The 16,144-nt window shown below is 48.6% G+C and overlaps 1 protein-coding gene across 6 annotated transcripts; it reads left to right on the top strand.

Moving 5' to 3' along the window:
- The first annotated feature begins 527 nt into the window (after window positions 1-527).
- Window positions 528-15,997, top strand: LMBR1L (limb development membrane protein 1 like). 6 transcript variants are annotated; one of them, XM_036456854.2, is made up of 17 exons: window positions 538-887; window positions 3,781-3,865; window positions 4,940-4,973; window positions 5,973-6,112; window positions 6,292-6,395; window positions 6,982-7,108; window positions 7,624-7,692; window positions 7,837-7,901; window positions 8,248-8,320; window positions 8,396-8,479; window positions 8,570-8,646; window positions 10,022-10,099; window positions 10,308-10,392; window positions 10,529-10,650; window positions 10,751-10,817; window positions 15,039-15,200; window positions 15,394-15,997. In XM_036456854.2, exons 1-17 carry the CDS (start codon window positions 816-818, stop codon window positions 15,456-15,458), a joined length of 1,509 nt encoding a protein of 502 aa, XP_036312747.1. In that variant the 5' UTR covers window positions 538-815; the 3' UTR covers window positions 15,459-15,997. The 6 variants fall into 6 exon arrangements, with proteins under 6 accessions (XP_036312745.1, XP_045443898.1, XP_036312747.1 ...); XM_036456850.2 differs by having other exon boundaries at window positions 548-887; window positions 10,248-10,321; window positions 10,560-10,650; XM_036456849.2 differs by having other exon boundaries at window positions 541-887; window positions 8,248-8,479; window positions 10,248-10,321; window positions 10,560-10,650.
- Window positions 15,998-16,144: the final 147 nt, after the last annotated feature.

The raw sequence follows: 16,144 nt of genomic DNA, 5'->3' as shown, positions 1-16,144 counted from the left end.
AGCTTGTCAGGTTAGCATGTGGCTCCTTTCTTTCACAAGTATTTGCTCTAGCACACACACTTGCCCATCCCAAAAGTGACTGAGTGAAAACTGGCCGTGAAGGGGACCCCACTCCAACATATTGTATATACACCTTCAGAAAATGGTGCTATGGACCTTGGGTTCCTGGGAAGCGGTAACCTTTCAGAATCCCCATGGACCTGTCACATCCTCCCCGGCTGCCTTATTCCAAAAGGTTCATTCAACCACAGCCGAACTAAAGAGTTAGTGGTTACTAAAATCCTCTCTCCTCCACAGCCGGAGGTGAGGAGTCGGTTAGTTTTAGATTGAGCACCGATTGGTTTCACAGATACCGCCTCCTTTTAAGGGGAAAGCCTATCATCGTTCCCATACCTATGAGTGGCAGCTCTAGGAGCCTATGAGTTTCGTTTTATGAAAGGAACCCGCCCACCCCTTGTGTCGTCACTCTGCCGCCGGTAAAGTAGATGGTGGACCGACGCTTCCTCCTAACGAGCCTGGAGGCGGGTGTTTACGTTGTAACCTGACAGAGGCCCGACCTTAAAGGGGAGGGGACAGAGTGGGGGGACAGGGGCCCTTTAAAACAAGGCGCGCTGGTGCCTGCCCCTTTAAGGGCGGGGCGTCCGGACGTCTGAATCTGGACCTCAGATTACCTACACCGAGTTTCCGTCGCAGGCTGCGAGGAAAGGCTCCTCGGCTGGGTCCGGGTGCTCGGCGGCGGCGGCGGCGGCGGCTCTATCCCCGCCGGTCCTCCCCGGGCCCGGAGACAACCCCGCCCCAGTCATGCTGAGCAGAGTATGGAAGCAGCTGACTACGAAGTGCTATCCGTGCGAGAGCAGCTATTCCACGAGAGGGTCCGCGAATGTATTGTGAGTGTGGGACCCGGGTACCAAGGTTAGGGCCAAAGGGTGGCGCGGGAGAGGGCGAGGTTGGGGTCGGAGTACAACCTCCCGGGCTCAGAGTGCCCTCGGACCCCGTGCGCACCGGGGGTGAGCAACGAAAGGCCCCGGCCCAGACCCGAGGACCGGTGCCCCAGCTGGTGAACCACTAGGTCGGAACCTACAATAGATGCGACATAAACAAAGCCCATCCGTTTCCGTTCCCCCCTTCTCTACGCCCCTCCCCCGCCCAGCACCGTAGTTCTGGGCGTGGGTCCCCTGGTGTCTGAGAGTTGGGTGAGTCTGCCCGTCTTAGACCGAGAGGGATGGATTTGATTAGGGGAGGGCTTATTTGCATTTACCGCCCAACTGGTGTTTGTTGAAGGGGGACTTTATTGGTGGGACTCCCACTTTGGAAGAAAGGACTCCTGCTGGTGTGGATTCTACTGGGTAGAGATGGAGAACAACTAAGCCTCCATCCCTCTCCCTCCACAGCCCCCTCCGTCCCCTTATTGGTGTTTGTTAGGAACCCTGCAAGTGGAGGTTGCTAGCTGGCCATCCGAACATGTAGGGATTTCCCCTGTGAGTGGTTCCCCTCAGTGCTCTAGAGAGCACCTGGCTGCCTCCCTCCCTCGCTCAGTGCCACCTAGAAGAGCATCAGCTGAACCTACCACAGCAATGGACTCCTCACTTCTGGGCCGGGTGGGGGGGATACTCGGAGGCGCTAAGGAAGTAAAATCTTCCGCAGGCCCGCTTTGAACTCTCATCTCTCTTCTTTCTCCTGAGTCGTCTTCCTCTGAGCTCCCCATGATAGCCCTCTCTTCCATGTACCAAATGGAAAGGAAAAGAGAGGTTTGAAAGAATAGAAAATGTTAGTGAGTGGGTCAATCATTCGTTTTTTTTCTAAGGTTGGGCTCTGGTCTGCCCTGGACAGACTGAGGAGGGATTGAAGTGAGCCACTACTTAACTGAGTCTGTCCTTGTTTATGAGTTCTGAAAGGTAGGAAGTATATTAGTCCATGTGTAGAATGCCATATCTGCGCTCAGGAATCCTTCCGTATTTGTCCCTTAGTGGATAGCCCCACATGGTGGGGTTGGGCATATGTTGAGGCTCGTCCAGGCCTTGAGACAGTGTATGGCCAGCGGCCCACATTCTTAAGAGAGCCGGGAGGGATGAGACCTTGGACAGAGAAGCAGCCTCTTGGATGGCTCCCCCATCCTTGAGTCCCATTAGCTGAGGAATCAGTGCTGGGCAAGAGCAGCCAGAAGGCTTCTAGTAGCTCCTCCACTTGGCACCAGTTCTGCTCTAGAGAATGACCTAGCCTCTGCTGGGACTGCGTGTAACTCCAGCATGACCTTTTGAGCCCTCCCACCTTGCTAGCTATTACTTGCGCAAGCCCAGGGTGGAGCACTAGGCTGTAAAAATTCTGCGGTTCCAATCTAAGTGGCTCATTCTACTCAGCTTTCCTAATGTCAGAGGTAGGCTACGACTTTGTCCTAGACCCCTGGCCCTCCTGGGGTCTCTGTGACTTTGTCCCTCTTTGTATGGATAGCTGTATGCAGATTTCCTGTGGTGTCAGGTCCTCTTGGGGATTGGAGAACCCACAAGACTGATCCTGCCTTCTTGGACTACTTCAAATACAATAATGTCTCTTCTCAAGACTCCCTGTTTATGGGGCCAAACTGAGCAGTAGCTCTTCCCCTAAACAGTAGCAGCTAACTTGGGGTAGGGTAGGGATGTATGCATGTGCAGAGTAACTTGGTTAAGTCCTGTCTTAACTAGCAGTTTGAGGGCCAGTTGCCCAGAGGCAAGGGGCAGGCCTGAGATGCCGGGCCCTAGAGTTGGGAGCAGGGATTGACTGCCTTTAAAGAGGCTGATGCTGACTATAGAAACTGTGGATACTGGGCTCCAACTAAGTCTTACTCTTAGGGGGAGAGGATTAAATGAGGCTCTGGTTTGGCCTAGAGCATACTTGATCTTACAGGGCTCCTGATTGATTTTTTAAAAATATATATATTTTATTGATTTTGTACAGAGAGAAAGGGAGAGAGATAGAGAGTAAGAAACATCGATGAGAGTCATTGATCAGCTGCCTCTTGCACACCCCCTACTGGGGATTTGCCCGCAACCAAGGTACATGCCCTTGACCAGAATAGAACCCGGGACCCTTCAGTCCCCAAGCCGACGCTCTATTCATTGAGCCAAACCGGTTTCAGCCTGATTGATTTTTAAGAGAGAGAGAGACAGCAGAAACCGGTTTGGCTCAGTGGATAGAGTGTCAGACTGCGGATTGAAGGGTCCCGGGTTCGATTCCAGTCAAGGGCATGTACCTTGGTTGCAGGCACATCCGCGGTGGGGGGTGTGCAGGAGGCAGCTGATTGATGATTCTCTCTCATCGATGTTTCTAACTCTCTGTCCCTCTCTCTTCCTCTCTGTAAAAAATCAGTGAAATATAGGTGTTTTTTTTTAAAAAGAGACAGATAGCAATTTGTTCCACATACATATTTTTTAATACATTTTTATTGATATCAGAGAGGAAGGGAAAGGGGGAGATAGAAATATCAATGATGAGAATCACTGTTTAGCTACCTCCTGCACGCCCCCTACTGGGGATTGAGCCTGCAACCCGGGCACATGCCCTTTACTGGAATTGAACCCTGGCCCCTTCAGACCACAGACTAACCCTCTATCCACTGAGCCAAACCTTAGGCTGTCTACTGGTTCTTAAAGGCTCCTGTGGTCTTGACTAGAAGGAAGTACCAGGGAGAAAGCATGCAGCTTTGTTTTGGGGAAGTGACCCCATGGAATGAACTGAAAGGCTTTTGGGGCTATGGAATGTTCTAAGTCTTAAGAGTTTCTCATCTCAGTTCATACTCTGCCATAGATCTCAACACTTCTGTTTGCGACACTCTACATCCTCTGCCACATCACCCTGACCCACTTCAAGAGGCCTGCTGAGTTCACTACAGGTACCTGTGACTTCCCTCCCTCTGCTCGTCCTCTGCTAGTGTTTCTGTTGCCACGGAGCCAGCCTCAGGAGAATGGGTCTATGGTGCCTGCTGGGAAAGGAGAGGTGGCTGTTCTGGTGCCTTTGCCTCTTCTGTCTCCACAGGCAGGGACAGTGTGGTATAGTGGAAAGTCTAGATAGAAGTGTCCACAACCAGTAAAGCCACTGGGCAAGTCCTGTAACTTTTCTGGCCCTCAGTTTTATCCTTTCCAAAATGGGCCTAGCAGTCTCTACCCAGTTCATTGTTATTATGTGGTCCAAAGAGATGGTTAATATAAATGTCCTCTGTAAACCTAAAATGGGCAACTGAAAGGTGAATGTTATCATGGGCACAAGCTCTGTCACCTCCTCTCCTAGTGCTCCCACACCAGGACCAGAGACCTGCGTGACTGCTGGGACCCCAGGACCTGGTGATGGTGGCCTTTCTCTTCCCAATCTGTGCTCAGATTGGAGCTTTCCTTCCTGTAGGCATTGTGTGACAGGGAGCGGGCGGGGGGGAAAGGGGGGGCGGTCCACACACTCGCCTCAGCCTGTTCAGATTATCCTGTCCTGGCCCTAGCCTTTCTTCCCCTCCATGAGCCCCCACCCAAGAAGGCAGCTATTCCTCAGTATAATTCTCTTAGGGACTTTCTCTGTGAATCCCCCCACCACCCACCCACCCACACACACACACACACACACACACACACACCTTGCTTTCTCTTTGCTGCACCCAGCCACTGATGTAACCAACCTCACACACCAGTTGTTTATCATATTTTGAGCTTACAAAGAGGAACCTGTATTGGGGAAGGAGGGGAGTGAGCGAGTCTCTAGACTGTTCTCTCTCCACCTGGGGCCACTGCTACCTTGGCCAACGAACAGGTTGTGGGGTTCATAGCATGAGCTGTTGCAGAGCCTCTGTCCAGCTCTGCCTCTGTGGGCGCAGGCCCTTCTTTCAGGGGACAGGGAAGGAGAAGGAAGGCATGCTGCAACACAGATGGCTCCCAGAGCTGCCCACTGATCTGCTTCTTCCCCACGCTTCTGTCTTTTGTAGTGGATGATGAAGATGCCACAGTCAACAAGATTGCGTAAGTGTCGCTGTCTGAGCACCTGGCACCAGTTGCCTTTAGAAGCTGGAATCTAGTGAGGCCCTGGAGCTGGCGGAGAGAGTGGGGTGTCACAAAGTAAAGAGAGAGTTTCTACTTCCACCCTACTTCTGGCTTCTTCCGGCTTTACCCCACCCTGGGGACGCTTAGAAAAGCTGCTCTTCCTGTCTCCCTGGTTAGGCCAGGAGCTCCTGGGATCCCCAAGGCTGGAAACTGTCAGCTGGGGCTTGAGTCATCAGAAATGACTTCAGAGTGGCTTCTCCTCCCAGCATCCATTGGGAAGGGAGTAGGGTAGAATCAGATTAATGAAAACAGCTGGGGATGGGAAAGGTAGGACCCCTGAAGGGGAGGTGTGCTTAAATCTAAGGATGAATCTTATTCACTAGCAAGTATAAAGATACAGTGATGGCTCCTCTGGGCCAACAGATTATAAGAAGGCAACCATCCCTCCTTGATGGTCAAAATAAATAAAGTGTCCCTTCTTTTCAACTGCTGCAGCCCAGCACACAGGCCTTGGCTATGAAGTTGAGTTTTAGCTCCCTTTTCTCCCTTTGTCCTAGAGCTTCCTTCAGGGCATAGTCATATGGGGTGACCCTGCTTTATGTGGGCTGAAGAGGCAAGCTTAGAAATCCACATCTCTTATTAGAGAAGCCAGGCCTCTTAGGTTGGCATTATGCCTGGTGCCCCTACGGGCATGTGTGGGAGGATCACATTCCTGAGGACAGTCTAAGCAAGTGACATGGCAGATGACCAGGCTCCCATAAATGCCTGAGATGTACCCATCCCGTGTGCCAAGGCTTCCCTGAAGGTAAGGACTGGGGCTGGGGGGCAGTAGTGGAGCCCCAGCTGATGGCTCCTTCCCTGGTCTGTCACTGCGAGTTGGTTCCAGAAGAAACTACAGGTGCCTGCAGGGATGAATGGGGCTTCTTGGACTAGTGAAGTGTCTGATCTGAGCAAGGACACTATCTCTTCTCCACCCAGGCTCGAGCTCTGCACCTTTACCCTGGCAGTTTCCCTGGGTGCTGTACTGCTCCTGCCCTTCTCCATCATCAGCAATGAGGTGTTGCTGTCACTGCCTCGGAACTACTACATCCAGTGGCTCAATGGTTCCCTCATCCATGGTGCGTGGCTCCTGGTTACAGCTTGGGATGGCGATAGGGTGCAGAAAGTGTCAGGCAGATACAGCCTGATACTCATTAGTCATAATCACCCCATCCCCAGCTTCCCGATCACATGATCAGTACCCAGTGGGTTGGGTCACTCTTTTCTGACCACCTCTGCCTTTCCTTTTTTGCTCTAGGCCTCTGGAACCTCGTTTTTCTCTTCTCCAACCTGTCCCTCATCTTCCTCATGCCCTTTGCATACTTCTTCACTGAGTCTGAGGGCTTCGCTGGCTCCAAAAAGGTGAGTGATGTATTAATCAATCCAGGCGGGAAACAATTCCACCCAGATGTTTCAACTAAAGAGACTTTAATGAAGAAACTATTTATAGAGGTATAGTTAGGGTTGAGGAGATCAACAAGGAGTTTGAGGTGCTAGTAACATCAGAAAGTCCTTACCACCATAGGCTTGCAGGAGCAGAGAAAAAAATAGCTTTTGGAACCCAGTTGAAGCTGGGAGGTGCAACCACCAGCAAAGGAGCTGTTGGTTCTTTCCAATGGGCAAGCTGGACAGGAAAATCAAGGGCAAAGAGCTTCTGTGATGCAGACCTCAGGAGTCAGCCTCCCAGGGCAAAACAAGGATGGAGAAAGGACCCGAGGAGGAAGGTTACCAAGGAAAAATACCAAGATGGGAATGGATATTCCGGTTATGGAGTAGGAGGACAGAGTGATTTAGCAGAATGAGAGGGAAATGCTTTCCCCTTTCTCCTGAATTCAGTCCTCTGGTTCCCCTAGCCAGGCTCCCGTTCCCAGTGTTTCCTTCCTTCCCCATACTGCCCCGCCGTTGTTGGCATTTCTCTCCATCCCACAACCATTGCCTTCTTCCTTAGGGTGTCCTGGGCCGAGTCTACGAGACAGTGGTAATGTTGATGCTCCTCACTCTGCTGGTGCTGGGCATGGTGTGGGTGGCATCGGCCATTGTGGACAACAACAAGACCAGCAGGGAGTCACTCTATGGTGAGAGGGCCAGCTTCCTTCCCACCCTCCAGGCTGAGTGGCTCTTCAGTTGGCAGATGTTCCCCTTCCTGGATTAACTATATCCCTCTGAGGTGAAGATTGAGATCATCTAAACCAGTGGTCAGCAAACTGTGGCTCGAGAGCCACATGCAGCTCTTTGGCCCCTTGAGTGTGTCTCTTCCACAAAAGACCACATGCTGGCATGCACGTACAGTGTTAAAAACATGAGTCAGTTGCTATATATATGTTAAGCTTGGGAGGTTTCACATTAATATCCATATCTCTGGCTTTGCTAGTCCTCAGTGACTGGGCAGTATAACAGTTGTGCCCTTTAGGTAGGGCTTAGGATCTCCAGTTTGCTATAGTCCCTGCCACTCCCTCTTCTGTGACACAGGCCAGCTTTCCTCATTTGCATTACTTGCCTAACCTCTGTAAGTTTTGTATTGTCTCTGAGGCCTGTCGTTCCAATAAGCAGGAAAGAGATGGGCTGACTGTACTGCTTTTTTCGCCCTTAGACTTCTGGGAGTACTACCTCCCCTACCTCTATTCCTGCATTTCCTTCCTTGGGGTCCTGCTGCTCCTGGGTGAGTGTTGAGGGTCTGGGAGATAATGGGTAAGGTCCTTGGATCGGAGCCACAAGGGTGGAAGGAGAGGGAATGGAGGGGTGTTTAGGGGGAATGATGGAGAGAAGAGTCTATCAGGTGACTATCAGGCTTCTGTCTCCACAGTGTGTACTCCGCTAGGTCTCGCCCGCATGTTCTCGGTTACTGGGAAGCTGCTGGTCAAACCGCGGGTATGTAGTTCTCCTTGCCTTTTGATCCTGTGAGGTGAACTTCCTGCCAAGCTGGAGCCAGAAAACAAAGCAACCCTGTGATTGTGTGGTACACACCTTGCAGAGGGCCACTGCCTTTGTTGGCTCCTGTATCCTCCACCCCCATCATCTGGAGCTGGTTACTAGACATACAAAGCAGAACGCAAGGCAGCCGGGAGGGATGGATAAGTTGCTGACCCCAGGGTAGTGAATGAGGGGAAGAGGGAGGAATGGGACGATAAAGCCCTGGAATGAACAGGGTGCTCCGGGGCCCCTTGGGATCTGGAAGCCCCTGACTATTAGACCCTCCCTTTCCCCCCACTCCCAGGTGCTAGAAGACCTGGAGGAGCAGCTGTACTGCTCAGCCTTTGAAGAAGCAGCTTTGACCCGCAGGATTTGCAGTGAGTTGCAATTCTTCCCAGGTGGGATGATAGGCTTGGCTTGGGCGGGGACAGCACCATCTTTTCTGCCCTCAGATCCCACCTCCTGCTGGCTGCCTTTGGACATGGAGCTGCTGCACAGACAGGTGCTGGCTCTGCAGACACAGAGGGTCCTACTGGGTATGTGTTAGCAGGGATGGAATACCTGGCTTTCCGAAAGAATAGCCTCTTGCTCCAAGCCTGTGCTAACAGCTTCCCATCCTTGCACAGAAAAGCGGTGGAAGGCTTCAGCCTGGCAGCGGAACCTGGGTTATCCCCTGGCCATGCTGTGCTTGCTGTTATTGACGGTGGGTATACCATCCTTGATGGGGGTGGTGAGTAGTAGGCCTTTGAGTACTTTATACCTTCTGAGGGAAGAGGGAGGAGATTCGGGGACCCAGTTATCTTCAATCATAGTAGTTACCTCTTACTGAGTGTCTACTTTGTGTCCTGCCCTGTGTTGAGCACATCAATCCAAATTTTGAAAATGAAGAAACAGAGAAGTTAAGGAGTTTACCCAAGGCTACACATGACCACTGAATACTTACCTAGGTTTGCTGTGGGTGAAAATAAGGGTTGAAATTCAGTCTGTCCCCCAACTTGCCACAACCTGGACTTGGGAATAAGTCTTATCAATCTGGGGGAAGAATCGTTTTTAAAGTTGGGAGGTTTCACTATTTAGCTTTCTTGCTATTCTTCCACCTGGAAAGGGTATCTATGCTAATAAAAGGGTAATATGCTAATTAGACCAGACATCTTCCTGACGTCTTTCCGGACAAAACCACGGTGGTGGGGGCTGAGGCAGAGGCAGTTAGGGGCAATCAGGCCAGCAGTGGGGAGCACTTAAGGGGCAATCAGGCCGGCAGGCAGAGGTGGTTAGGAGTGATCAGACAGGCAGGTACACAGGCAGGCAAGCAGTTAGGAGCCAGCAGTCCCGAATTGCAACACTGCTGCTCAGACATCCCACAAGGAATTATGGATTGGATAGGGTGCAGGCCAGGCTGAGGGGACACTGCTCCCTCATGCTCCCCCATGCATGAATTTTGTGCACTGGGCCTCTAGTATCTTATAATACCCTCATAGTGCTCTGTTACTGGCATCTGCCTTGAGGAGGTCCCATACAGTGCTTGGAAACTGAAAATGTTGGAGCAGAGTATATGCTTTTTTATTTATTTTTATTTTTAAGTATATTTTTATTAATTTCAGAGAAGAAAGAAGAGGGAGAGAGAGATAGAAACATCAATGATGAGAGATAATCACTGATCAACTGCCTCTTGCATGCCACCTACTGGGAATCGAGCCTGTACTCCAGGCATGTGCCCTTGACCAGAATCAAACCCAGGACCCTTGAGTCCACAAGCCGACACTATATCCACTGAGCCAAAGCAGCTAGGGCTGCTTTTTTTTTTTAATAAAATTTGTTTTATTGATTGATTTGGGAGGGGGGGAAGGGACAGAAAAAGAGAAACATCAATTTGTTGTTCTACTTATTTATGCATTCATTATTGGTTTATTCTTATGTGTGCCATGACTGGGGATTGAACACACAACCTTGGTGTATCAAGATGACGCTCTAACCAACTGAGCACCCGGCCAGGGCACAGTGTCTTCTCTTAACATGTAACTCTGGATACTGCTGTGGGTGGGGGCATGAATGAGAATCTGGGACCTTGCCTCACACAGGGCCTATCCGTGCTCATTGTGGCCATCCACATCCTGGAGCTGCTCATCGATGAGGCTGCCATGCCCCGGGGCATGCAGGTACTGGGCTGCCCTCCCACCATATCTTTTGGGGAGGACTTAGAAAAGCTGGGGTGAGGGGGAAGAAACTGAGGCCAGAGGGAAGGCTGGGTGCTGGGTGGTGCTGACTGTGGAGAGTGCTCCACTGTAATACTACTTCATTCCTCAGGGTGCCTCCCTGGGCCAGGTCTCCTTCTCCAAGCTGGGCTCCTTTGGTGCTGTCATTCAGGTTGTACTCATCTTGTATCCTTCTGGAAACCCACTATTTCCTCTGATTTCTGAATGTCTCCTTTGGGGCTCTGGGCAGATATGCAGTAGGACTGATGGGAAGGGGGCAAGTAAGTCTTCACCAACCTGAGGTTTGGAAATAAAGAAAAGACTTGATTTTGAAAGGAGGGTTGGGGGGAAAGGAGCTTATTCCCTTTGAGATGAGGCATTAATCCTTGGGAGCTGGCCAGTTCTTCCCTAACTCCATTGGCAGTTACCTGATGGTGTCTTCGATCGTGGGATTCTACAGTTCTCCACTCTTCCGGGGCTTGCGGCCCAGATGGCATGACACAGCCATGACACAGGTAGTTGGGTAGGAGTAGAGGATGTATCCCGGAAGCATGCATGGGGACTAGATACTGGTAGCTCTGCTATCTCATCTCCCCTCTACTTACTCCTATCCAGATAATCGGGAACTGTGTCTGTCTCCTGGTCCTAAGCTCAGCACTTCCTGTCTTCTCTCGAACCCTGGGTAAGTAGCAAAAGGAGATAAAGGGCCGTAACTGGTTTGGCTCAGTGGATAGAGCATCGGTCTGCAGACTGAAAGGTCCCAGGTTCAGTTCCGGTCAAGGGCATGTACCTTGGTTGCGGGCACATCCCCAGTGGGGGGGTGTGCAGGAGGCAGCTGATTGATGTTTCTCTCTCAGCAGTTTCTAACTCTCTCCCTCTCCCTTTCTCTCTGTAAAAAATCAATAAAAAAAGGGGGGGAGGTAAAGGAATTGGCTTCTTTTTAGTACCTACTGGTGCTAAGCAGACACTTTATGTACATGTTCTCCCTAAATCTCACAACAAACTTATAATAAACTATAATGCCCATGATACAGATTGAGAAACAGGTTCTGTGAAATGCTTGTGCTGAGTTTCAGAATAGTGTTGTTTCAAAGCTCATACTTTTCCATTATGTCACATAGCCTTCCCCATTTACTTCTAATTTGTTTTATGTTTTTGTTTTTTATTGAAAAGTACCACTTTTCCCTAAATCTTTTTTTGGGCTGGATCATATAATAAACATTCTCATTTTATTTATTTTAGTATTGATTTTAGAGAGAGAGAGAAACATCAATTTGTTGTTCCCCTTATTTGTGCATTCATTGGTTTATTCGTGTATGTTCCCTGACTGGGATTGAACCACAATCTTGGCATATTGGGACAACAACTGAGCTCCCAGGCAGGGCTAAATATTTTAAAGATGAAATACAAAGCTAATTAATTTGCCCAATTTTATAGCTAGTTTGAGGCAAGACCAAGTCAGGCTAGAACCCTTGTCTTCTTAATCCTAGTCCAGCGCTCTTTGCACACACCAGGGCATCAAATAATACACTCAGTCCTTCTCCTATCTTTAGAACTATGATCTAGAATTACCTGGTAGAAAATTTTTTTTAATGTAACTAGTTTACTCCAGGGTAGTATGAGAGTTGCATAAGTAACCCCCCACCACTACATCATTTTCCATATATCATACATGATTTAAACTAGTTCTATTTAAAAACACTCTTGAGCATGCCTGTGCCCCCTTTTCTCAGGTGTGTACTTTTGCTTTCTTCTAAGCTCCAAGGGTCCCCAAGAGATTTGCAACCAGGAGAGCAGTGGGCAGCAGCAGCTTATCCCAAGCTAGCCCCCTGAACCTGTCTCCAAGAACTCTCTTTTGGCCTCTGTAACTTCCTTTCCTGAGTCCATGCAGCCCAGCGTGACTCACTTCTGTTACTTTGACTTCCTTTCCAAGTCTAGGCAGCCCAGCCTAGGCTTCCTCCTGTTGCTGTGATCTTGTCTCATTTTATTTATTTATTTATTTATTTATTTATTTATTTATTTATTTATTAAATATATTTTATTGATTTTTGTACAGAGAGGAAGGGAGAGAGATAGTTAGAAACATCGATGAGAAAAAGTCATCAATCAGCTGCCTCTTGCACACCCTCTACTGGGGATATGCCCGCAACCAAGGTACATGCCCTTGACCGGAATCGAACCTGGGACCCTTCAGTCCCCAAGCCGACGCTCTATCCATTGAGCCAAACCGGTTTCGGCTTGTCTCTTGTATTTTAAGTCTTCCCTGTTTTTCACTGTCCCCAGCTTTTTTTTATATGTATTATATAATGATGTTTTGTTTTACCTTATTTATTGAATTTATTGAGGTGATGTTAATCAAGTTATATACGTTTCAGGTGTATAATTCTATTACACATCTGTATATTGTATTATGTGTTCGTTCCCCCAAGTCAAAGCTCCTTCCATTACCATTTATTCCCCCATACCCTTTTCTATATCCCCCAACCCCTGTCTGTCCCCAGCTTTAATAATGTACTCTCAAAATCAAAAAAATAAATTAGTTCTCTTTGGTTCTTAAGCCCATACTCTTTCCCCTGTAGCATTTATACTTAAAACATGAGGATTTAGTAGTACATTAGGCTTGTAGGTCCATCAGTTAGTTCCTTTCGGTTGAAGTTAAGTGGAGGAGGGCCCCAGAAATCTTTTTTTTTTTTTCTAATATATATTTTATTGATATTTTATAGAGAGGAGGAAGGGAGAGAGATAGAGAGCTAGAAACATCAATGAGAGAGAAACATCGACCAGCTGCCTCTTGCACACCCCCTACCGGGGATGTGCCCGCAACCAATGTACATGCCCTTGACCGGAATCGAACCTGGGACCTTTCAGTCCGCAGACTGACGCTCTACCACTGAGCCAGAAATCTTATTTGTTGATATTTTATTAAAGGCCCAGCAAGGGTTAAAATACTCCTGGCACATATAATGAGTGCTTTATGTGTGTTATTTAATTCTTATAGTCCCATTATTTCCTCTACTTTATAGTTGAGGAAACTGAGGCACAGGTGTTTAAGGAATTTGCCCCAAATCACACAATTAGTTGAGATGGATTTTGGATATGAACCATAGCAGAGCTGTTGGCCTCCACACAGCTCTACCTATTAAAAAAAAAAAAAAAATACTAGTGACTAGCTTGTAAGTTCCTGACCCAGGAACAACTGGTGGGTCCAGATAGCTCCTTGGGATAACTGGAGCCAGAGGGGACCCCATTGGAGAACATGCCAAACTCTAGCAGGGAAGTTGGAACAAGTTTAGCTGCTGACTCTTTATAGCCCTAAACAACTCTGAGGCAGCTTGGGATATAGGAATAATTATGTAATACTAGGAGAGGACAGGGTTAATATCCAAAATATATAAGGAACTCATTCAACTTAACAAAAGGAAGACAATCCAATTAAAAAATAGGCAAAGGACATACAGATGGCCAAGAGACATGAAAAAATGCTCAAAGTCACTAATTATCCCAAGAGATGCAAATCAAAATGGCAATGAAGTACCATTTCACACCTGTCAGAATGGCTAACATCAACAAACCAACAAATGACAAGTGCTGGTGAGGATATGGAGAAAAGGGAACCCTAGTACACAACAGGTGGGAATGCAGACTGGTGCAACCTTATGGAAAACAGTATGGAGTTTCCTCAAAAAATTAAATATGGAACCACATTTGATCCAGTGATCTCACTTCTAGGAATATATCCTAAGAAACCTGAAGCACCAATCAGGAAGAATATTTACACCCCTCTGTTCATAGCAGCACAATGTACAATAACTAAGATCTGGAAACAGCCCAAGTGCCCATCAATAGATGAGTGGATGCCGAAACCGGTTTGTCTCAGTGCATAGAGCATCGGCCTGCGGACTGAAAGGTCCCGGGTTCGATTCTGGTCAAGGGCATGTGCCTTGGTTGCAGGCACATCCCCAGTAGGGGGTGTGCAAGAGGCAGCTGATTGATGATTCTCTCTCATCGATGTTTCTAGTTCTCTATCCCTCTCTCTTCCTCTCTGTAAAAAAATCAATAAAAAAAATATATTTTTAAAAATAGATGAGTGGATAAAAAAGCTGTGGTACGTTTATACCATGGAATACTATGTAGCAGTAGAAAAGATTTTCTCACCCTTTGGGACAGGATGGAGGAACCTGGAGAGTATCATGTTAAGTGAAATAAGTCAGAGAAAGACAAGTATCACATAACCACACTCATGTGGCATCTAAGTAACAAAATTAACTGATAAATGGAATGGACCCAGGGACATGGAAGCATGGAACAGAGTGCAAAATCCAGAGGGAAGGTGGGGGAGGGTGGATGGGACCTTGAATGCATAACCCATGGACAAAGATAAAAGGGTGCTGAGGGCCTGGGGTGGGGAGGAAGGGGATTGGGGGTGGGCTGGAGGGGGTCAATGGGGGGGAAAGGGGGACATATGTAATACTATCGACAATAAATAATTAATTTTTTAAATGAAAACAATTATAGCCGGGACCGGTTTGGCTCAATGGATAGAATGTCGGCTTGGGGACTGAAGGGTCCTGGGTTCGATTCCAGTCAAGGGCATGTACCTTGGTTGCGGGCATATCCCCAGTAGGGAGTGTGCAAGAGGCAGCTGATTGATGACTCTCTCTCATCGATGTTTCTAGCTCTCTATCTCTCTCCCTTTCTCTCTGTATAAAAAATCAATAAAAATATATTTAAAAAATAAATGAAAACAATTATAAAGTACCCCCACTCCCCCTTCAAATAGTAGGAGAGGCCAACTTATCAGTTGCAGTGTTGAAATGTGGCCACAAGAAGGCAGCAGAAAGCTGGGCTCTGAGCCAGCGAGGGGCTGGGATGCCCACCTTCCATCCTGGTCTTTGTACTTCAGGACTCACTCGCTTTGACCTGCTGGGTGATTTTGGACGCTTCAACTGGCTGGGCAATTTTTACATCGTGTTCCTCTACAATGCAACCTTTGCGGGCCTCACCACTCTCTGTCTGGTGAAGACCTTCACTGCAGCTGTTCGGGCGGAGCTGATCCGGGCTTTTGGTGAGAGGGAGTGGGAGTCACAGGCTGGTGGGGTGGAGCCTTCTGGAACAGTGGTCTTTCCAGCAGGGGAGATGCCAGGCTTTCTGCTTTACTTGTAACCTGCTTCATCCATCCATTTTGTGGTTTGGTTGTCTTATCCCAGAGGTCTGGACATATGTCCTACTTTTGACTGCCTGCCTTCCCTCTTTTTCAGGACTGGACAGACTGCCATTGCCTGTCTCTGCTTTCCCCAGGGCATCTAGGAAGACCCAACACTAGTGACCTCCAGTTGGGGGTGAGAGGGGAAAAACTGGACACTGCCATCTGCTACCCAGTCCTGAAGCAACACCAGGAATTGGTGATCCTTAGGACCTGGAATCTGAGAGGGGTGGGTGGCAGAGGGGAGCTGAGCCATCTGCACTGTTGCATAATCTGAGCCAGAGTTTGGGACCAGGCCCCTTGTTTTTCTAGATTTAACTGTGGACCTTAGCATGCGGTAGGGCTGAGTGACCCGGGTCTGGCTCCTGGTCCCAAATCCGTTAACACATCAATCTGCCTCACTGCTATTGCAGGCCATGCCTGTAGCCATGTTTACATGATTTGATGTGCAATAGGGTTGGGTGGGGACAGGGGAGGGACTGAGCAGGGGCAAATGTGGGGGGCAGATTGTCTCCCTTTGCCTCTGGTCTAGAAGAAACTAAGCACTGTGTTATCCTGGAGGGACTTTGGACCACCAGAGAGGTGAGGGTGTGGGAAAGAAAAGGCCACAACCATCAGCAATAAAGTTGATCCCAAGGTTTGCTTTGGTTTTTTTAAAAGGCTCTCTCTGTGTTTATTTGAATAACCTTGCTCTCCTCCCAAGTCCTGAATCTATCAACTGAGAGAAACAGAATGGTCCTTTCCACCATCCTTTCCCTTCCCCTCCATCTGCATTCTTAGTGTTCTTTGAGAACTTGGGTTTGGTG

The sequence above is a fragment of the Pipistrellus kuhlii genome, unplaced genomic scaffold, assembly GCF_014108245.1.
Source record: "Pipistrellus kuhlii isolate mPipKuh1 unplaced genomic scaffold, mPipKuh1.p scaffold_m20_p_3, whole genome shotgun sequence".
Lineage (NCBI taxonomy): Eukaryota > Metazoa > Chordata > Mammalia > Chiroptera > Vespertilionidae > Pipistrellus > Pipistrellus kuhlii.
The sequence above is the reverse complement of the archived record's forward strand: the minus strand, read 5'-3'. Positions and strand labels throughout refer to the sequence as shown.